Source organism: Lacerta agilis, chromosome 6 (assembly GCF_009819535.1).
Source record: "Lacerta agilis isolate rLacAgi1 chromosome 6, rLacAgi1.pri, whole genome shotgun sequence".
Lineage (NCBI taxonomy): Eukaryota > Metazoa > Chordata > Lepidosauria > Squamata > Lacertidae > Lacerta > Lacerta agilis.
The window spans coordinates 84,731,584-84,755,698 of record NC_046317.1 but is presented as its reverse complement, the minus strand read 5'-3'; the positions used below and the strand labels follow the sequence as shown (position 1 = coordinate 84,755,698).

The 24,115-nt window shown below is 44.3% G+C and overlaps 1 protein-coding gene across 7 annotated transcripts in view; it reads right to left on the bottom strand.

Moving 5' to 3' along the window:
* CDH4 (cadherin 4) overlaps positions 1–24,115 on the bottom strand; it is a 763,202-nt gene that overhangs the window by 118,839 nt on the left and 620,248 nt on the right. For all 7 annotated transcript variants that reach the window (XM_033153667.1, XM_033153668.1, XM_033153669.1 and 4 more), the window contains one exon: positions 17,111–17,283. In XM_033153667.1, the coding sequence (XP_033009558.1) occupies positions 17,111–17,283 (173 nt within the window). The remainder of the gene's footprint in view (positions 1–17,110; positions 17,284–24,115) is intronic.

The following is a 24,115-nucleotide window of genomic DNA, read 5'->3' as shown; positions in this document are numbered from 1 at the left end:
CTGTCAACTTTTCCCTTTTCTTGCGAGGAATCCTATTTGGAATGAGGGAATTTCCCTTAAAAAAAGGGGAAAGTTGACGGCTATGAGTGAGAGACCTAGGGGCCATCCAATATATATACATAGTTTTGACCCTTCCACATGAGAATGTAAGAAAAGCTTGCTGGATCAGACCAATGGCCCATCTACTCCAGCTCTCCTGTTCTCACAGTGGCCAACCAGCATAGCCAGATGAAGACCTTTGGAGGCCTTGAGCAATGAAAATATTATGGTGGCGCCATACGGAATTCAAAAGGAAGGCAATACTAAGCTGTAATGTACAATTAAAATCCAACCGGCTGTGCATTTCACTCTGCCTTAACATGGTAAAACAGATGCAAGGGACTCCTCTACGGGTGCCGCTAAGTGCCCTCTGTCTTCAAGCTCTTTGTTGTGCTAATTTTAAGGCTCACCAGGTTCTGGGAGATGGTGGGTCTGGAATGCTTTCTAGTGACAACGTGTCAGCCAGCTGTTGCTCTGGCTCTCCCATGATTTCCCAACTTTCCCCCTCATCTGACTCTGAGCTGTGACCTCCCTCAAACTCCTGAAGGGTCAGGATGAGGAGGCGGTCTCCACCATTCCTACTCTGCCCAGTCCCTGACAGCAGGGGCTCAGCCCCCCAATATTAAAGGGTGGAGGGGGCCGAACAGCTAAGCTGAGTGCAGTGTGGCAACAATGGTAGGCTCCTCCTGAGCATCAGAGAGGAGGAGATGCAGCCATTGACGCTACGTGGCACTGGGCAAGGCCTCCTCCCAACGACGTGCCTCCCCCTGATGACATGCATGTGCTGTGTGCTGCACACGTGATGCCACGGGTGCAAATTGGGCGTGTGACATCATGTGTGCAAAATGTTGCCGGGCCCCCAACCAAGGAGGCGCCTCTGCTTTAGACATTATGGACTGCAATTCTCACAATTTCTGCCTATTGGCTATGCTGCCTGGTGCTCAGAGCTGTCTTACCCATAGGCGCTAGGGGTGCAGGGCAGCTGGGCGCTGGGCTTTCAGGGGGACCAGGCCGAGAGTCCAGGGCCCAAGAGTTGAGTCCAGGGAAGAGCCCACCCATCAGTTGGAGTGTCACGGTGGGCTCTTCTGCTTCATGCGGCTGTGCTGCGAGTTCGGGGGCAACTGAGCCAGTGAGACGCTGAGGTGGCCGGCCAGCTCCGCCCTCCTACGCTCCTGGGACTGGGCAACCAGGGAGGGGCACTGGGCAGATCTTTGCACCCCAGCGCCGCATATGCTTAAGGCAGCCCTGCTGGTGCTGATGGGAGTTGGAGTCCAGCAACATAGGGACTCCACTGTGTTGGCTACCATGAATCTAAACTATTCATTTACAAATACCTATAAAAGCAAACATTAAATTGCAGGTTCAAGGAGGTCCGATCCAGAAAAGGACCTAGGACGCAGATGAGGTTTCAAGCCTTTGCTTAAATTGGGATGGGTTTGGGCTCCTGTGCCTGACTGGAAGCTTCTTGCCTAGTGGGAAAGGCCATTGCTCAGAGATAGAACATCTGCTTTGCAGGTGCAAGAAGGTGCTGGATTCAATCCCTGGCTCCTCCACATACAACTGGGAATGTCCAATGTCTAAAATGCTGGAGACCCGCTGCTATTGAGTGTTGACAATACTGGGCTAAATGATATGACTCAGTATAGTGCATTCCTGAGTTCCCATGTGCAAAATGTGATCCAGATTCTTAGTGTAGAGGGGGCAAAGGCCATGCAATCCCCACCACCATGTCATGGACTTGACCATGATCCATCAGAAGTATGGTGGATGCCATTCTGCAAGACTAAATTGTGTGTGTGTGTGTGTGTGTGTTTAAAGCTGCTTCTGTCTCCTCCCTCCACAAACCCCTCATGTCTTTGCATTACGACAATTAATTCACCAGAAGGTGCAGAACACGTTTCTAAGAGTATTAGCTTGGGTTACACAAAGAAACTCCTTTTGCTAATGAGTGACATTATACACGGCACTAATGTGCTATTAAAGGTCATGGTTGCACATAATGACAAAATCAAAACGGAGCGAGGTGAGATTATTTTATACACTTCTCGTACTAACACCAGCTCCCAGCCAAGAGTTTAAATCTATGGCTGGCTAAATTCGGTTTAGCGCTAATCAGCCGTTTCCTTTGACAGGAAATGTTGCTGCAGAAATAGGGACAATTTCCTAGTAGAATAATTTCAACCGTTTGACTATTTTAGTAATGATACCCAAGCTTATTAACATAGAAAACCTTTGTATTTATGTTTTTATTGCACAGGCCCACAGAGTTAAGAGCTAGCAGCAATAATGCCGTAGAAATGAATGCTGCTCTTAGGGGCAGTTCATTACATGCGGTGAATGTTCAGCTTCACAAATCTCCTGGAAGGGGGCAGGGCAAATAGTGAGCAAATACCGGTAAGCCATGTAGAACAACTGGTGAAAATGAGAGGAAAGAGTCAACTCATATCTCCTCTTGGATCAGGACCTATTTTTGTGGGGAGATGGAACAGAAGCTCTTGTGGTCTCTGAATTGTTCATTTCTCCCCTGGAACACGTGAGATGGCTCCTGATCTTCCTTCCTACTGCTGAAACCCGTGGGGCAAGCATGTAAGAGCAGAGCATCTTTGCCCCTTCTCCCTTGCTTCTTCATGATTTCTCTCTCTCTCTCCCCTCCCACAACCAAGGATGGAAATAATAAAACCCGAAATAAAAATAAACCCAACGCCGCCTTGCGACAAAGGTGTCATTTTCCTTATAGCCATTTGTTCCCATTTGACAAGAGACAACCTGCACACTGTGGGAAGTCACAGATATCGAGGTCTTTCGGAAGAAATTCTGCAGCAGATGGTGCAACACGCCTGCTTGAAGATGAGGGTAAATCTTTAGATGGTCAAAAAACCGGAAGGAGAGGCAAACTGATGGCAAAATGGCAACAGCCAAAAATAACCACCAGCAAAATAGATGAACATAAGAAGAGGCCTGCTGGATCAGGCCAATGGTCCATCTAGTCCAGGCATGGCCAAACTTGGCCCTCCAGCTGTTTTGGGACTACAATCCCCATCATCCCTGACCACTGGTCCTGGTCCTGTTACCTAGGGATGATGGGAGTTGTAGTCCCAAAACAGCTGGAGGGCCAAGTTTGGCCATGCCTGATCTAGTCCAATATCTGATTCTCACAGTGGCCAACCAGATGCCTTTGGGAAACTCGCAAGCAGGATCCAAGCACAAGAGCACTCTCGCCTTCTGTGGTTTCTAGCAACTTGCATTCAGAAGTGTTACTGCCGCCTTGGTCTGATACTCCCAAGTCAGCGTTTCATCCTTCTCTTCCCAGCTTAAAGAAAGCATAAAATGGGCATGGAAGGAATTCACTTGTTGCAGGGGGAACCTCTAGTAGAGATCAACTGCAGGGCCAGGGTCAAGGGATGGTGAATTCCATGAGCAAAATGCCTAGTTGGAATGGTCAGCTGCACTGCAGTGAATCAAGAGCCCCAAGTCCAAAGTTTGAGACCTTACATACTTAGAGGATTACCTGCTCCAAGGTTGGGGAACCAGATCTCCTCAACTGTTGTTGGTCTACAACTCCTATCATCCCTGATATATGGGGCTGGTACAAGTTGGAGTCCAACAAGATATGGAGGGCCACAATATCTCCATCACTTTACAGTTTGAGCATCCTCCAGGTGCCTCCATTGTCTAAAGTGAGACAGGTGGTGACTAGGGAGAGTTAGTTTAGCTATGGCACACAACCTATAGGATGTCTTTACCATGGAGTCTTGCCTGGTACTCTCACTTTTGGCTCCAAGTGGGGTCTTATTTATTTCTCCAGGCTTTTAATGTGCACTGGGAACTGTTTTGATGCTTTGCGGTCTTTATGATGCTATTTATTATGGCTCTGCCACATTCGGACTGTCACTATTTGGAGGTGGGATTCACTCACATACTGTCAAATTCTGGTTGCACAGTTAAAGTTGATTTGTACAATAAACCTGTTTTCCGCCAAGACTGGACTATTTGCAATATGGAAAGCGATGAGAAAGTGTGAGATAAGACTTGCTATGATGCAAAATCATCTAACTCCCTACGGAACATCATCCTGGCTGGTTTTCAGATTTTTAAATATCACTATTCATTATCATTTATTTTATTTTCTTAAATTTAATTCCCACCCTTCCTCCTAAACGAGCCCATATTATTGTTAGGATTTGTAAGATGTCCTGGAAATGCTCTCTCCACTGAACAGCACAAGGAAGATTATACCCAACCAGATGCGGGTGGTGCTGTGGTCTAAACCACTGAACCTAGAGCTTGCCAATCGGAAGGTCGGTGGTTCGAATCCCCGTGATGGGGTGAGCTCCCGTTGTTTGGTCCCAGCTCCTGCCCACCTAGCAGTTCGAAAGCATGTCAAAGTGCAAGTAGATAAATAGGTACCGCTCCGGCGGGAAAGTAAACGGCATTTCCAAGTGCTTCTCTGGTTCACCAGAAAAGGCTTAGTCAAGCTGGCCACATGACCCGGAAAAAACTGTCTGTGGACAAACGCCGGCTCCCTCGGTCAGTAAAGCAGATGAGTGCTGCAACCCAAAGTCGTTTGCGACTGGACTTAACTGTCAGGGGTCCTTTACCTTTTTTTTTAGTCTTGCTGGAACATTGTTGTTGTTGTTCAGTCGTTCAGTCGTGTGCGACTCCTCGTGACCCCATGGACCAGAGCACGCCAGGCACGCCTATCCTTCACTGCCTCTCGCAGTTTGGCCAAACTCATGTTAGTAGCTTCGAGAACACTGTCCAACCATCTCATCCTCTGTCGTCCTCTTCTCCTTGTGCCCTCCATCTTTCCCAACATCAGGGTCTTTTCTAGGGAGTCTTCTCTTCTCATGAGGTGGCCAAAGTACTGGAGCCTCAACTTCAGGATCTGCCCTTCCAGTGAGCACTCAGGGCTGATTTCTTTAAGGATGGATAAGTTTGATGTTTTTGCAGTCCATGGGACTCTCAAGAGTCTCCTCCAGCACCATAATTCAAAAGCATCATTTCTTCGGCGATCAGCCTTCTTGATGGTCCAGCTCTCACTTCCGTACATTACTACTGGGAAAACCATAGCTTTAACTATACGGACCTTTGTCGGCAAGGTGATGTCCTTGCTTTTTAAGACGCTGTCTAGGCTTAGGATTTCGTTAATAAGAAAAGCTAAAATGAGTGAGCGTGTCCAAACCCCTGCAATGAAATATATCGTCTGATTTTGTACAAAACTTTGATGTAGCATTATTGGTTCCTTCCACCAGTGTATGTGGGAAAAGGAAATAGTATGAAGTAATGTTCTGTTCTCCACCCCCACCACATTCACAACTAAGCAACCCACTAACTCCTCTTCCGGAAAGCTCTCACTTTTATCTTTCTCTTGGTGGAGAAACCCAATCTCAGAGTGCTGCAGTTTCTGTGAGCCAAGCAGCGGTAATCACAGAGCTGGGGGTTCATGCATTTTTAAAAAGAGCTATGCGCGACCCTGCTTCAGTAATTTTTGGAAGAATTTTACTAGGGAAATTCCATATGAAGAGATTCACAAGCCTCTGACTCTTCGGTTTTTAAGAGGAGATGAATGTGCTAGTAAAGACTATGTGTTTAAAGAAGATTGGGGAAAAGTGAGTGCCATTCCTGCTACAAGAGACACAGAGCTGAAATACTTATTATCTCAAATAAGTCCTGGTGGCATTTGAGAAGTCTCAACATTTATTGCTATGCCAGCAATACACATGGAAATGCAGTTGCTTTCTCTGCTCTCCCCTCTCTCTGTGTCCTCCCCCCCTCCACTTTTTATGTGCTCAAAGTCCTCTTTTATAAAATATTTAGTTCAAGCTCTCTAGAGGGCTGGATCGCCTTTGCAGTAGACCGGATGAAGCTTTACAAGGCTGCAGAGAAATATACCCAGCCGCAAGAGAGATCAGTGCAGTTGTATCCAAAAATGCTGGGAAATGCTATCAATTTCTCAGCTGTTGGTAGGAACTATGGATGGGGCAGAAATTCAATTCAGTTCGCATTTAAAGACAAAATTCAAACTTTCCGAAACAAGTTTAAAACCGAAACGCAGCCGTCCTTTGAAATTCACACTTCTCCAAATTTCCAAATACAATTCTCCAGCCAAATAATGTGTAGAAAAATGCATATATTAGTGAGAATGACATACAAAATACATTAGGGACAACTGCTTTTCAAAAATGTGTATATCAGGAGAAATTTGCACTTATGAATTGCACTGGTGAATTTTCAGGAGTACCACACACACACACACACACACACACACACAAACAAACAAACAATTTCAAACCAATGTGAAGAACTGCATTTACGACTGGAAAAATTAGAACCTGAGAGAAACCAAAACTGACTGATTGGCCCGAGGAAAATGACTTAATATTGAATCAGATGGATACCTCAGTTGGTTAGAGTGTGGTGCTGATAATGCCAAGGCTGAAGGTTCAGTCCCCATATGGGACAGCTGCATCTTCCTGCATTGCAGGGGGTTGGACTAGATGATCCTCAGGGTCCCTTCCAACTCTACAATTCTATGATTCTATGACCATAAGCTCATCTAGGTCAGTATTGTCCACAATCACTGGCAGCCAGTCTATAAGATTTCAGAAAGGGGAAATCCACAGCCCTACCTGGTGATTCCAGGGATTGAATGTGGGACCTTGTGCATGTAAAGCATGTTCTCTACCATTGGGCTTTCCAACCTTTGACCTTGAGTGATGACTGTGGTCCTCTTCAGTGCCACCAAAGACACTCAGACTCTCAGAAACAATTATAGTGGTGGCACAAGAAACTCATCAGGTGTTTCCCCAATCATTTAATAAGGGGTAGTCATTCAGTTAATATGGTGATAGTTTGACATAAGGAGAACTTGAAAGATGGTCTATCTCAACATGCAAGGCACGTGTTGTGTTGTGTTGTGTTGGGAGCCCTGTACCAAGTCAGACAATTGGTACATGATCTGAACTGACTGGCAGATGCTCTCCAAGCGCTTCAACCAAGCATCTCTGCCAGCTCTAGTTGGAGATGGAGGGAGTTGAGCCTGGGACCTTCTGCATGTGGAGCAGATGCTCTACTGCCCCATCAAAGCATAGATGACCACGAGATGTCCATCCTTCTTCATCTGTTCTCTATGCTGCAAGCCCTGTACCACATCCTCAGTTCACAGCATTCCTCCTGTCATGAAGTAATCTGAAATATCTCCTTTCTCCATAAGCTGCAGGATAGCATGACAAAGAAGACCAAGGATATCATCTGTTTCAGGGAGTCAGCAGAGAAGCTTCTCTTCCCTCAAGTTGTTTCATGGCTCAGGTGCACCAATTTAACATGTGTCGTTCCTGGAAGCCACATAATCCCTCCAAAGAAAGCCCATACAGATCCCTTTGTTTGTCAGTATCAGTGGCGTGAAGAATAATCTCACGCGAGCAAACTGTGCTGCCTTTACAACCCTAGGTGGGATGACACCATCTGTGGTTTATTATGCACAGCTTCTCTGTAAGATAACTTTTTCTTTGCTTGATTGGGAAGTGTTGAAACAGGAGGACATGATGGTGCTATAATGCCAAGGCTGTATATGCAAGCATGTACATTTGAAGTATGTTTGAAGCACATGACTTACCCCAAAGAATCCTGGGAATGGTAGTTTACCCCCCCCCCCCCAGAATTACAGTGTTGGGGCTTGTGCAGAGTGCCCATTCGACACACCAGCAGAAGGTGCCAATGGAACAGAAAAACACCAGACAGTTTGGGTAGGGCCAGGTCCTTTACTGACAGTATAATGCAGTTCCACGGCTTATAGCAGTTGTCAGCAAACTTTTTCAGCAGGGGGCCGGTCCACTGTCCCACAAACCTTGTGGGGGGCCAGACTATATTTTGAAAAAAAAAAATGAACGAATTCCTATGCCCCACAAATAACCCAGATATGAATTTTAAATAAAAGGACACATTCTACTCATGTAAAAACACGCTGATTCCCGGACCGTTCGCGGGCAGGATTTAGAAGGCGATTGGGCCGCATCCGGCCCCCGGGTCTTAGTTTGGGGACCCCTGGCTTATAGGATACATACAGTTGTAATATACGGTCCTTCCAGCAGCATACAGATTCCCACGGAAATCTGGTTACAGGTGGGTAGCCGTGTTGGTCTGCCATAGTCGAAAGAATTTTCTATTTTGTTTCCACGGAAATCTGGTCAGTGTGATCAGAAACCCTGCCTTTTAACACGGGGCGGTAGCTTAGTTTCACTCCAAAGAAAAGGCTCCCTATGTTTAAACAACTATTTAAATTAATAGTTTGAATTTCAATGGATGGAAGTCAGGGTGGAGCCAGCCACTACAATGCTATTGTATATATCTCTCTTTTTAAATTGAGGTCCGTGGGCTTGGCAAGAAGGAAAGCTGTTGGAAATGTTGCATGTGGAGCATGTTTTGTTTTTTTTGTTAAAGCACAGCAGTGGAGGGTCTGGGTTTCTTTGTTTTTAAAGCATACTGTGGATACAACCCAATTACCAGGGAGAAAAGGGGCCGAAATGAAGCTGTAAACTTAAACAACAAGGATAAAAACCACTTGGCCACCTCTTGATTATTTTTAAGTCAGAAAGCGACAAACGTCAGTTCCCCCTCCCCCCACCCACAAGAGATTATGGAAGAAAGTGAATCATTTTTTTACGTCACATACAAAAAGGCCCTTAGACCCCTCGTCTACAATTTGGCAACCTTAATTCCCTCTGGAAGAGCTCCTGTGGCTGTAGATTTTGTCCGCTTTGGCCAAAAAGATTTATTTTAAATACAGTGGTACCTCGGTTTAAGAACAGCCCTGCTTACGAACTATTTGGTTTACTAATTCCGCAAAACTGGAAGTAGCGTCCCGGTTTGCGAACTTTACCTCGGTCTAAGAATGGAATCCGGATGATGGAAGGGCACCGGTGGCGGGAGGCATCATTAGGGAAAGCGCGCCTCAGTTCAAGAACGGTTTTGGTTTAAGAACGGACTTGCGGAACGGATTAAGTTCATAAACCGAGGTACCACTGTAAATAGGTTTCCCTCATTTTATACAGAACAACTTGGAACCCCAAACACAGATTGAAGTGGAGAAAGCACAGTGTGACTCAGAAGCAGACTGGAATGTTTTTAAAATGCAGAGACACAGATATGATGCAAATCTCAGGGCATATGTGCACTCCTAGTATATTTCTGTATGCCTTCTGCAACAGCTCTAAAAATTCCCTTCCACCAAAATGTCTAATAACACTCCTCTGTCCCTCTTTCTCCTGGCTGTGCATTTTTCTTGCTAATCCATATATTGCTCGCCAGTGCCTGACATTTCCTCCTTAATCTTGAAACATTCCTTAACAAACTACTCTCTTCCCTTTTGCCCTTTACATGTTTCAGCAGCAACGTTTGCTTTCAAACTTTTTTTTTTACACTCGCATGTTTATTTCAATGCACCTTTGAATCTCCCATTGATGAAATATCATCTGAACATCCTGAACTACAAACTACCTACTTGCCTAACAATCCCTCCATTAGCTCAATGGAAATGACAACCTTTTGTCCTGCTTTGGCATTTTACGCTGTCATGGGAGCATGGAGCTTAAAGCAGACTGCTGCGAAACCAGCTCCCTTTAACATATTTTTAAAGAACTATAGTCAAATTATCACTATCTTCTTTGGGGATCCATTCAATTAAGTGCAGTCATAATGAGTGAATGGACACATAGCTCTATCACCATATCTATAGCCTCATTAATGGGAGCCAGGTAATATAGCTTTAAATCCATCAGTAATTCATATGATGATTCCTTCCTTCTTCTGAAGTTTACTGATTGAAGACAGAGGTAATATTTGCTGCCACATAAACCCGGACAACACCATTACTGGCCCCAACAACATCAAACATACCATCTCAGGACTATTTAATTGCTCATCTTCCAACATTGTGTATGCAATCAAATGCCAACAGTGCCCTTCAGCTCTCTATATTGGACAAACAGGCCAAACCCTACGCTAAAGGATAAATGGACATAAATCTGATATCAGGAATCACAAGACAGAGAAACCAGTGGGAGAACACTTCAATCTCCCAGGACATTCTATAAAAGATCTCAAAGTAGCTGTCTTAATACAAAGAAATTTCAGAAATAGGCTGGAAAGAGAAGTGGCTGAATTGCAACTAATCACCAAACTTAAAACCATGGAGAGACCTGGTCTGAACAAAGATATTGGATTCTTATCTCATTATACATAACAAAGCTATCTTTAGCCATCTCACCCCTTGCCTTTCCCTGCAAGACTAATTGCAGCCGTTAAGAGTCATTAACAGGTTTTCCACACCTATCAGCTGATCACCCATTCCCACCACCCTTCTGAGTAATACCCCTCCCCACTCCCTCACTATATTTAAGGATCTGGTGACTTCTGTTTCAGTGTATCTGAAGAAATGTGCATGCACACGAAAGCTCATACCAAGAACAAACTTAGTTGGTCTCTAAGGTGCTACTGGAAAGAATTTTTTATTTTGTTTTGAATATTTCAAGGGGTTAAAGTGTTTTCTTCAACCATGATGTGGGCCTGACTTTATTCAGTTTTGCAAACAGCATGGCAGTATTTGAAAGTGAATGCTGGTTCAGCCATGCGCCCCTAGCCCCCGTCCCACTATTGATAGGCAGACCGTTTATAGCACAGGATGTTCTAGTGATGTTTCATCAATGGGAGGTAATTGCAGCAAGATGGCCTCTTGACAGCTGGGGATCTCTCTGTGAGTTTGAATGGGATACCATCAGGGCTTAAAGAAGGTGGCATTTCTCCATCTGAAGGAAGGGAGAATGGGTTCGTGTTTCCATTTGTGAAAGAGAGATAGGAGGTAATGAGGGGCAGAGAGTTTTTTTTTAAAAAAAGGCAAGGAGGTTGGAAGAGAGAAAGCTTCTAGCTAGAGTTAGCTAGTACTGGCGGTGTACTGATCACATTGCTCTCTGAGGCTCTACCATGTAAGCTAACAATGCCCAACGTGTTCAACAAATTACATCAGCACAAAGGTAACATAGAACGAGGTCTTCTTCAACCATCTGGGCCTGATGGATATCGCGCAGCAAGGTATTCCAGAAGGTGGATGCCACAACAGAAAATGTCCTGCCCCAAGTTGACACCAGCTTTGCCCCCTGAGGCCCAGGCAATCAGAGAAGGGTCCCAGGTGATGATTGAACTATGTCGGGGAGACCATATGTGGTGGTGAAATGTTCCTGTGTACATATAGGTGCCTGTTTCCTCTCTTGTGCAAAGGAAACAGCCATGCAGTCCACTGGGAGCTCTCACCTCTTGGGGGAAATGGAGAGAATGTAACAGATTCTGCGGCTTCTCACCTGCAATTAATCAATCTGTCCTAAGCCATTGCCCAGAATAATGTTCTGCTGAGAAATGGGAAGGCAAATGCTGTTCCTGAGCCTTGCTAAACGAAGAGCAACGCATCGAGCTGTTCTTTGGCTGCTGTTCCAAGTAGTGACAGTAAGCCACCTACTGCCATAGGAAGCTGCCTTGTACTTGGTCAGGTCAATTCATTGGTCTATCTGGCTCAGCTCTGTCTACACTGACTGGCAGTAGCTCTCCAGGAGTTCAGGCAGGGGTCCCTTCCAGCACTACCCTGGAGATGCCCAGGACTGAACCAGGGACCTTCTATTTGCAAAGCAGATAGATGCTCTTCCATGGAGCTACAACCTTCTTTGTTAAATTGCCCTGTCTGGGGATGAAGCCAATGGAAGCAATTTTCTCAGGCTCTGTTCGGTTGCTAACACTCGCAGCCTCTTTAGCATTCCTCCACCTACCCAACTGACTTACCCAACACGAGCCGATTCTGCTGCCTAAGGGTCAATTGTAGCTGACAAGTCTGCTTCAGGCAAGCCAGAGAGCTCCATGCCAGCTCCACCTGGCACCCCTCCTGTTTTCTCTTTCCAAATCTTTTTGACGGCCCATCAGGTCCCCCACTGCTGGCTGCTGACTGGCTGTCAATGTTTCCCTCAAGTTCTCTGAATTCACCAGTGGCCACCTTCCTTCTGCTCAGAGGCGGCGTTCAAGGATTTCCGCTCTGAGGCTTTGCGGGGATGTGTCAAAGCAGCCCGGAATCCTTAAAGCCTTTATGCAGCCTCTGAGCAGAAAAAGGCTGCCTGAGGTGTTTGAATGAAACAGACAGAAACACTGATGTGGGGAGGGTGGGAGCGGAGAAAGAAAAAGCAGGGAGAGTGGAAGAGCAAGAGTTTGGGCAGCTGACTCTCCTTGGGAACTTGGAGGCTTTGAGGCAGCTTGCAAGGATGGAAAGAAAGGGGAGGGGGGCATTACGACTGGCGTCTCCCTGCACATTAGATACTGTATTGGCACTTTAGATCCATGGCTTTCAAAGAAGGAGGCAGGACTCTGAAAGTTACTGCAGTCAGTGCCAGAAGAGGTAGAGTCTCCTCCTGATCTCTCTGACCCTCCACTTTCAAGCAGGAAAAGCATGTTTGGCACAATCAGTACATGTCTGGAAGCTATAGCTCTATGCTGCAAAGGGGGGGGGGGTTCGTGACCACCATCAACACCATTATTTTGTCATCTTCACTATTTTTAAAACTTGCTAGTCACTAGCTGTGACTCACAACCCCTTTAAAAACATAAGCGCAACTAAAAATATATGACTCTGCGAACCACCCTTATTCTGTGAACCGCCCTGATACCTTTTTGATTAAGGGCAGGATATAAATTATAGTTTATAAGGACCTAACAGATGCAGAAGACATCAAGAAGAGGTGGCAAGAATACACAGAGGAATTATACCAGAAAGATATGGAGGTCTCATACACCCCAGGAAATGTGGTTGCTGACCTTGAGCCAGACATCCTGGAGAGTGAAGTTAAATGGGCCTTAGAAAGCCTTGCTAACAACAAGGCCAGTGGAAGTGATGATATTCCAGCTGAACTATTTAAAATTTTAAAAGAGGATGCTGTTAAGGTGCTGCACTCAATATGCCAGCAAGTTTGGAAAACTCAGCAGTGGCCAGAGGATTGGAGAAGATCAGTCTACATCCCAATCCCAAACAAGGGCAGTGCCAAAGAATGCTCCAACTACCGCACAATTGCACTCATTTCACACGCTAGCAAGGTTATGCTTAAAATTCTACAAGGCAGGCTTAAGCAGTATGTGGACCGAGAACTCCCAGAAGTGCAAGCTGGATTTCGAAGGGGCAGAGGAACCAGAGACCAAATTGCAAACATGCGCTGGATTATGGAGAAAGCCAGAGAGTTCCAGAAAAACATCTACTTCTGCTTCATTGATTATGCAAAAGCATTTGACTGTGTCGACCACAGCAAACTATGGCAAGTTCTTAAAGAAATGGGAGTGCCGGATCACCTCATTTGCCTCCTGAGAAATCTCTATGTGGGACAAGAAGCTACAGTTAGAACTGGATATGGAACAACTGATTGGTTCAAAATTGGGAAAGGAGTACGACAAGGCTGTATATTGTCTCCCTGCTTATTTAACTTATATGCAGAATACATCATGCGAAAGGCTGGACTGGATGAATCCCCAACCGGAATTAAGATTGCCGGAAAAAATATCAACAACCTCAGATATGCTGATGATACTACCTTGATGGCAGAAAGTGAGGAAGAATTGAAGAACCTTTTAATGAGGGTGAAAGAAGAGAGCGCAAAATATGGTCTGAAGCTCAACATCAAAAAAACTAAGATCATGGCCACTGGTCCCATCACCTCCTGGCAAATAGAAGGGGAAGAAATGGAGGCAGTGAGAGATTTCACTTTCTTGGGTTCCATGATCACTGCAGATGGTGACAGCAGTCACGAAATCAGAAGACGCCTGCTTCTTGGGAGAAAAGCAATGACAAACCTAGACAGCATCTTAAAAAGCAAAGACATCACCTTGCCGACAAAAGTCCGTATAGTTAAAGTTATGGTTTTCCCAGTAGTAATGTACGGAAGTGAGAGCTGGACCATAAAGAAGGCTGATCGCCGTAGAATTGATGCTTTTGAATTATGGTGCTGGAGGAGACTCTTGAGAGTCCCGTGGACTGCAAGAAGATCAAACCTATCCATTCTCAAAGAAATCAGCCCTGAGTACTCACTAGAAGGACAGATCCTGAAGTTGAGGCTCCAGTACTTTGGCCACCTCATGAGAAGAGAAGAATCCCTAGAAAAGACCCTGATGTTGGGAAAGATGGAGGGCACAAGGAGAAGGGGACGACAGAGGATGAGATGGTTGGACAGTGTTCTTGAAGCTACTAACATGAGTTTGGCCAAACTGCGAGAGGCAGTGAAGGATAGGCGTGCCTGGCGTACTCTGGTCCATGGGGTCACGAAGAGTCGGACACGACTGAACGACTGAACAACAACAATAAATTATAGTAAAAGAATAACACTATATAAACCTATTTATGCAAAAATACATGCAATTCATATAAAAATACACAAAGCGACCCTGCTTCCCTCAAGTCACAACATCATAAAGGTTTGGCGGCACATTGATAGCAAACGACACCATCATAGTCAATCAAAAGCAGAATTTTGGACAATTAGCAGGATTTAAACTGAATAAAACCAAGACAAAGATGATGGTAAAGAATATGGAAAAAGAGTGAATTTCAGAGATAGAACAAAAAACGGGTATAGCAGTATCAAAGAAAATAAAGTATCTGGGAATATGGTTAACTCCAAAAAATATCAATCTTTTTGAAGATAATTATCAACCTGTTTGGAAGGAGATTAAGAAAGATTTGGAAGTATGGACTAGACTTAAGCTTTCCCTTAGTGGAAGAATAGCAGCAATTAAGATGAATGTTTTACCGAGGATGTTATTCCTATTTCAGACAATACCAATAATTAAGGGAACAGGACAGTTTAAAGAATGGCAAAAAACATTGAGTAGATTCATCTGGCAGGGACAGAAACCAAGGATTAAATTGAAGTTATTGATTGACAAAAAGGAAAGGGGCGGTTTCGCCCTACCAGATTTGAAGTTGTATTATGAAGCTTCCTGTTTGTGTTGGCTAAAAGAATGGATAACATTGCAAAATACTGATTTGTTAGATCTAGAAGGATATGATAATAGATTCGGATGGCACTCCTATCTTTGGTATGATAAGATAAAGGCTCATAGAGGTTTTTTAAATCATGTGATAAGGAGGGCCATCTTCGAAGTATGGGAAAGGAACAAAAGACTTTTAGAGAGCAAAACCCCATGGTGGATCTCACCGATTGAAGTTCTTACCTTAAAAAAAGTTAACATGGAAGGTAAAAGGTCCACATATGAGGATTTGCTTATGAGAACAGAAAAAGGTTGGAAGTTAAAACCATACCACCAGATGGAAGATCTCTTTACAGGATGGATTCAATATCATCAAGTGCATAATTTGCTCTTAGAAGATAGAAAGATTGGTTTTGAAGATAAAAAATCTAGATTTCAGACTGAGCTATTAGAAGGTAGAGGTAAATTTTTAACAAAAATGTATGATTTGTTGTTGGAATGGTATACTAAAGATGAGTTGACGAAAGAGGTGATGATAAAATGGGCAATGGACTTTGGGCACAATATAGATTATGATGCATGGACTAAACTATGGAATGAGACTTTGAAATTCACTGCATGTGAAACATTGAAAGAGAATGTCTATAAGATGATGTATAGATGGTATTTGACTCCAGTAAAATTGTCAAAAATGTATAGAATGCATGATAAGCTATGTTGGAAGTGTAGACAAGAAGAAGGTAGTTTTTATCACATGTGGTGGACTTGCAATAAGGTCAAAGGTTTTTGGGAAGCAGTCTATAATGAGCTTAAGAAGATGTTTAAATATACTTTCCCCAAAAAACCTGAAGCCTTTCTGTTGGGATTGATGGGAGATGAAATAGCTAAGAAGGACAAAAGACTGTTCATGTATGCGACAACTGCTGCAAGAATACTATTAGCCCAAAAGTGGAAATTACAGGAGTTGCCTACAATTGATGAGTGGCAGGCGAAGATGGTGGAATATGCTGAATTGGCAAAACTGACCGGCAGGGTCAGAAACCAGGATGACTCGAGGTTTCAAAGAGACTGGAGTAAATTTGTGGAGTATCTAAGATTGAACAGAGGAAGTTTAAAAACACTTGTAGGACTGGAATAAACCTTTGACAAAGACTAATAAGGTTGTAATATGAACTGCGCGACAAAACTGGACTAGAAAACCTGTTGACGTGGAGGAGGGGAGTCAGAGCTCGGCGGAGCTATAGTATTGCATTGTTTATTAGATATGATTATTTGTTGTAATTTGTTATTTTTTGGAAAACAATAAAAATTTATTATTAAAAAAAAAAAAACAAAAGCCTGGAGGAAAGGTACGCTTTTACCTGGCACAGAAAAGATGTCAGGGAAGGTGCCTGGCAGAACTCACTGGGGAGAACATCCCACAAATCTGGAGCTGCAACTGGAAAGGCCCTTGAATCTGCCATCAGCCTCTGAACCCCCTTCAAAGGAGGGACCCGGAGAAATACTTTAGATGGAGATCTAATGGTCCATGTGTATGGTGGAGATGCAACACAGGGGAAGATGTGTTTAACCCATCCCCTACCAGTCATTTCCTCTCTGCAGCATCACACCCACATCTTCCTCACCCACACTGGAACTGGGGTTCTGGATACACATTTGTCATATCAAAAGCGGAAAGTGGCTGGGAGGGGAGTTGCAGGAGGGAAAGCAGTGCATGGGAGGAAGGGTTAAGAGACCCTCACCTGCCCACTGATTCTCTTCCGCAAATGTCCCCTCTTCTTCAACTCAGAGGCGTATCAGGGGTTCCCAGATCCTTTCCAGCAGCTGAATATTTAGTTCTAGCTTTGGTGTGTGATTCAGATGAATCACCCTAACTTAAACTTGGTACCCAAGTAGCAGCTCCAACAAGTGCAGGCACCTCCTACCCTAAGATGCCTGCGCTTGTTGGAGCTACTACTTGGGTACCAAGGCAAGCGTCAGAGGTGTTACACTGGGATGAAGGCAAAGCACCCCCCCCAAAGTGTTGAGAAGCCATCATGCATGCTCATTCTGCTTCCCATTGAACTCTTACCTCTCTGTCAAGCCCAGCAGCCACCGTGACGATGTCTCCAGTCTCACTGTTAATGGTGAACATGTTCTGCGATGGGCTCTGTGGGGTTTGCGTCACGATCCGGTACCTCACCATCCCATTGGCTGTAGTGACGTCGTCCGCATCGTTGGCCGTCACTGTCATCACGTAGGTTCCTTCATACAAGGTGGAAATGACAACAGAATCAATCATCATCTGAAATGGAGAATGTCTGTGTGTGTTGATGAAAGGGTTTAACTGGAAGATTCCACTGAAACTAAAGAAGATCAGGAAGAGCCCTCTAAGCACCTGGATTGGTTGATTAACTGTCGCTAACTGTTGGTTAACTGTTGTTGTTCTCTGCTAGCTGACACGTGAATGTTTAACCTTAAATCACATGGGAGGCTATTGAATTGCAAATTGCCACCTTGATCTTTGAAGCACAATATACATCAGGAGGCTTAGTTAGGTCAGAATCAAGTATACACTTCCAGAGTTAACACGAAATACATTACTTCTGGTAAATGAGCCACTGTAGCTGCTAGAGGGCTGTGAACATTTGTGTCCTGGGCTTTTTAGACTCTTCTACCCATGTACTATCTGAAACCAAAGGGGTGTACTGGTTGCCAGATGTGAATTATATTGGCATTGTTTTCAGGTCTCCTACCTCACTAATTAATTTACCAAAAAAGAGAAGAGGACACACAGAGAAAACTTCTGCCGTTGTTATTGCTCATGAAAGTAATCCCCTTCCAAGGGAGCCATGAAAAAACAAACTCCTCCCTCCTTGAAAACATTGACATAAGAAGAGCTTGCTGGATCAGGCCAATGGTCCACCTAGTCCAGCATCCTGTTCTCACAGTGGCCAACCAGATGCCTGTTGGAAACCTGCAAGGAGGATTTGAGAAGAAAAGCACTCTCCCTGCAGGAGAGTGAATAGAATCATAGAATCATAGAGTTGGAAGAGACCACAAGGGCCATCCAGTCCAACCCCCTGCCATGCAGGAAACACCATCAAAGCATTCCTGACAGATGGCTGTCAAGCCTCTGCTTAAAGACCTCCAAAGAAGGAGACTCCACCACACTCCTTGGCAGCAAATTCCACTGTTGAACAGCTCTTACTGTCAGGAAGTTCTTCCTAATGTTTAGGTGAAATCTTCTTTCTTGTAGTTTGAATCCATTGCCCCGTGTCCGCTTCTCTGGAGCAGCAGAAAACAACCTTTTTCCCTCCTCTAGATGACATCCTTTTATATATTTGAACATGGCTATCATATCACCCCTTAACTGGTATTCAGAAGCATTGCTGCGTCCAACAAAATGCTGCCCCGCTTCCACAGGGGTTGTGAAAGTGGGGCAGCATTTTGGGCAGTGCTTGGAAGTGTGGCTCACTAGCGGAGCATCCATTTAACCTTTCGCAACCACCACCACCACAAAAAAATGGTATTCGCACAAGAATATCGATGGAGATGGCAGGCAGAGCTGCTGCATTAACCTGGAGCACCTTCCTGAGCACACACACACAGAAAAAAAACATACTTAACTTATCTCCCAGAAATTTACAGAGACAGCAAGGTTGCAGGTTGAAAGCAGCTGAAATCATCAAACACCCCTGGGCTGAATCACATAGGGAATGCTATCGTACTGGAGTGCACTGAAAGGAACAAGCCACAAAGAAGCTGGAGATGAAAGCTTCAGGGTTTGAGTTGGCAGAGCCTTCCAATATAGTTTGTTGCCTGGAAGGACCCCCCAGCACATAGGCTATAGTTCAGGGGTGGCCAACTCCCAAGAGACTGGGTTCAAAGTTGTTGAGCTTTTTTTTTTTATTTAGGAAGGAGAGCCCTGTTTTGGGGTTCAGGTCACAGTTGTTGAGCTTTTTTTAGGGAGGGGTGAAGCCCTGTTTTTTGGGGGTTGCACAGCAAAAACTGTTTCGGAGACCCGAACTTGTTGAGCTTCTTTGGGGGGAGCCACTGATCTTCCAGTGATCTACCACAGATAAATCACAACCTACCTTTTGGGCATGCCTGCTATAGTTGATAAGGGACACAGTACGCTGAACAGTTATTTTCCTCAAGCCTCACTGAAACGAAGGGACAGTGTTCTCGAAGCGACTAGCATGAGTTTGGCCAAACTGTGGGAGGCAGTGAAAGATGGGCATGCCTGGCATGCTGTGGTCCATGGGGCCACGAAGAGTCGGACATGACTGAACGACTGAACAACAACAACAACAACAACAACAACAACAACAACAACACTGAAACGAACACGCAAAGGCACAATCGTCAATTGTGCTGCATGTGTCAGGTTTGCAGCCCTTAATGGTACTCAAAATGCAAAATCAGAGGTGACAAAATCTCCCTATCTCACATAGGACTGTTTATGGCACCTTCTTGGTACTTGGGGGTTCATGGGGTTACCCGGCTGGACAGAGAACCAAATACAACCCAAGCCTTGGACCTTCCAATCTCTCACAATGCCAATAAAAACAAATAACTACATGAATAAAGGAGCTGCCCACGAGACGCTGACACAACCCCCCCTCCTGCACAAACACTATGCAATTGAATGGAAAGGTCATCACCCCAACCCTCCCTCTCCCCTCTCATTTCCCCCAGTGTCTGTGACAATAGTGTCTCATACCAAACGTAAATGACCTGTGAAAAATATGAATTGAAAGTGGAGATGCTATATGTATTTGCCCCTGTTTATTTTTTTTGTATCACAAAAAATCTTTAATAAAAACTGAATTAAATAACAACAACAACAACAACAACAACAACAACAACAACAACAGACATTTTAGCAGTGCAGGAATTTTCACAAAGGATAAGGCCATCAATGACCTGTAGGTGTGATGGCTATGCTCTAGCATCACTTTTGGAAGCAAAATGCCGCTGAATACCAGCAATGCAACATCCCATAATCACATGGCCAGCCACTTTGAGAGCAGGGTGCTGGACTAACTAGATGGGCCTTTGGCAGAGCTCTTCGTACACCATTATGTACACCCATTTGTCCTTTCCCCGAGAGATGGATGCTTTGTCCCAAGATAAATGCTCCATAACTTTTTCCCAAGGGAGAAATACTATTCATGTCATTCTCTCTCTCTCTCTCTCTCTCTCTCTCTCTCTCTCTCTCTCTCTCTCTCTCTCTCTCTCTCACACACACACACACACACGCACACACACACCTTCTCTCCCACCCATTGGAGAAAAACGTTTTTTGTCACCCAGCTTCCTAAACAAAGCACCATGCACTTCCATCATGGCTTATTTAAGTAGTTAGGAACAAAGCACACCCCATTTAAGTAAAATGGACAATGACTTAAGACACAGCTGCAAGGACCACTCACTAGTTATCTACTTTTGCAGTCTATTGAAACTGAGATTTCCTCAGCACTCCTACTGGTTGAATCCTCTCCTACGTGCAGGAGAGGGGACCACTGTGATCATTCCATCTAGCCACCTGACACTGCTTTCCTTGTTCCTCCCATAATTTGATATATCAGGAATAGGGGTGGATGAATCTGTCCATTTCGGGTTCTCTCGGTTTCTCGTTTTTCCAGTCTTCAGTTCAGTTCTCCATATTAGTTTGCATTTTTTTTTAACTGATCAGAATTTCTCCTAATGGAAATATTTTAGTATGTGATTTTGACCAAAGTACACATTTTTTTTTCAAATGATTTCCCCCTATTTAGCAGTTTGGTATGTTAATTTCACCAGTATATGTATTTTATGGTGAAATTTACCCTCGGGTATGCATCCTTGGTCGGAGGTTCTAATCCCTGCAACGGGGTGAGCTCCTGTTGCTCGATCCCAGCTCCTGCCCACCTAGCAGTTCGAAAGCACGTCAAAGTGCAAGTAGATAAAGAGGTACCACTCTGGCAGGAAGGTAAATGGCGTTTCCATGCGCTGCTCTGGTTCACCAGAAGCGGCTTAGTCATGCTGGCCACATGACCCGGAAGCTGTATGCCGGCTCCCTTGGCCAGTAAAGCGAGATGAGCGCCACAACCCCAGAGTCAGACACGACTGGACCTAATGGTCAGGGGTCCCTTTACCTTTTTATGCATCCTTGTGTACATTAGTTGGATGGAGAAGTGCACAGAAAAATTCGGAGAGGCACAAATTTTGAAGGGTGAATTAATAAGCAGGCTTGCCTTTAAATGTAAATGGAATCAGATTTCTTCCCAATCCGTAGTGCGGGCTCCTCCTTTATTCTAGTATCCATATGGCCTGGATGGGGAGCCATTTATCTTGTTCCACTATCCTTTGATGTATCGGGAAGGGACTTGTGCCTCTCTCTGTTTTTATTCCACCCCACACCCACTTTTTCCCCCTGCTCTGTTCACTCTTCCTTCCCACAACTCTTTCAGTGCCACTTTTAATACTTAGCCGCTCCAGGCACTACAAGCCTAGGTTTGATATTCTCATTCTGGCACCTCCTTTGGCGCCTCTCCAACCTTTGTGATGAAAGAGCAACACTTTTTAAAAAAAAATTAAAGAAATGTTCTGCATTTGCATTAGTCTAGATCTACACTGGATGTACTGAAAGCCACTTCGAGCATGGCAAAATCCCTATTTGGGGCAATGCTCCTGGCTTGCAACTCAAGAGTGGATTAGGATGTGTGACAACTGAAGAAGAAGAAGAAGAGTTTGGATTTGATATCCCGCTTTATCACTACCTGAAGGAGTCTCAAAGCAGCTAACATTCTCCTTTCCCTTCCTCCCCCACAACAAACACTCTGTGGGGTGAGTGGGGCTGAGAGACTTCAAAGAAGTGTGACTAGCCCAAGGCCACCCAGCAGCTGCATGTGGAGGAGCGGGGACGCGAACCCGGTTCCCCAGATTACGAGTCTACCGCTCTTAACCACTACACCACACATGCGTATTTTATTGTATCAGTGCACATGCCGTTTCCGAAATCTAAGTGCTCTCCTTGAGAGCACCTTTATCGCTCAAGTGATAAATGACCTCCTTGAATTCAAGGGGGTAACGGGCAAACATTTATTTTTCTTTCTAAATGGGTTGATCTTGATCAATGTTTGCCTCTTGACATTTCCCACTAACATGAGAACTGCCAAAGCTCTGGTCGATGAGCTGAAAAGGTTTCCTGGTTGACTATTGCCTCTCCTGGCACCTGCTGAAAGCTACAGTTGACAGATCTAGCATTGATTCCTATTATTATTATTATTATTATTATTATTATTATTATTATTATTATTATTATTATTCCAGCTAAGGGGGCATGCTTTACCATACCCCCAGGCTTTTATCCGCACAATGACCTCGTGAAGTAGGCAGAAGACAAAATCAAGATTCAATATTACCTTAATAGATTGGAGAACCTTGCCAAAACTAACAAAACGGATTTAAACAGGGACAAATGTCAGGTTCTATACTTAGGCAAGAAGAACCAGCGGCACAAATATAAGATGGGGGCACCTGCCTTGTCCGAAGTACGTGTGAACAGGTTCTAGGGGATTATTTCATCTTTTCTAAAATGCTGAGCCTGTGCTGGTAAAAGTATGAATAACATTTTTCTGAGTCTGGAAAATGATTTATTCCGAAAGGAGTCCGTTCTTGTACTTCCAGGTGCTTCAAGCTGCACAATATTAATTTATGGAATGAGGACAATATTAATTTCTGTAATAAGGACAAGGCTAATTCAACCACAGCTCCTTCCTTTGGCCAGCAGCAGTGGTGGAGCAGGGCTGTGCCTGACCCACAGAATGCTTGCCACTTTCGTCATTAATGTAAGTTAATCGCCAAAAATTATGTGTCCAAAATGGAAGGAAGACCCCAGGGCATGCAGTGTGGGATTATGACCGCCTCTGAAGTTATAAACTCTTTGAACAGCTATCACCCAAAACCTTTATTTTTATAGCTGCGTTAGAATTGCCATTATACCAAGCTAGGTTAAAGCAAGATTGATGTTCATTAGTTAGACTTAATGCATGTTAAAACAGAGAGGTAATGGGGCATTTATCAAGAGGCCAAACCCTCATCTAAAAGCCCTTCCACTTTACTCTTCATGCCTCCAAGCAATGTACAACCTTTCCCCAACAACACTTTGTCTAGTGCTGTGATCTAAACATAAAACAGTGATAATTATTCTTTACTGAGCTGCACCTTACAGTTTATGTTTATAAATTCTTATTATTGCCAAATCATTAAAGGTTGGTTAACCTTTTCGGTCTAATTTCCGAACTACACGATAGTTAATTTAATCATTCCCCCATAGAAAAAAAAATTCAATCATTATGGGCAGACATGTAGTAACAGCCATATTATATTAGATCTTCATTAACCTGAGCTAATAATGTCTTTCCGTTGATGGAAAGTTCCCCTTCTGGCGATTTCCCCTCCTGAATATGTGATGTTTTGCGGAACGGATAGTGTGCTTATGAGCATTTGAGGGGAGAGGACAGAAGTTGAGTGTGGGAGAGGAGCTTTGCAAGTGAGTAATGGGTTCTGAAATGAACTCCGTCAGTTCAGAAATCCCCGAGTCCTAGGGACATGAGAAGAACCTGATGGATCAGGTCAGTGGCCCATCTAGAGCAGCATCCGGGTCTCACAGTGGCCAACCGTATCCCTGTGGGAAACCTGCAAGCAGGACACGAGCACAAGAGCCCTCTCCCCTCTCGTGATTTCCAGCAACTGGTCTTCAGAAGCATTACTGCCTTTCACCATGGAGGGAGAGTGTAGTCATTCTGTCTACTAGTCATTGATAGCCTTATCTGCTGTGATATTTTTTCCTTTTTATAGATATATCAATCAATCAATCAATTTATTTATTGCATTAGCCATATGGCCATAGCACATAGTGAGAGACCAGGCAATGATAGATATATAATTTTTTAAATTAAATTTTCTGTTTTGCAATTTGAAATACTGTATTTTTCCGTGTATAACATGCCCCCATGTATAAGATGCCCCCTCTTTTTGGGGACTGAAAATAGAGAAGGGGGGGAGATTTTCCGGAGTTCTTCAGCTTGTTTGGGGAGAGATTGCC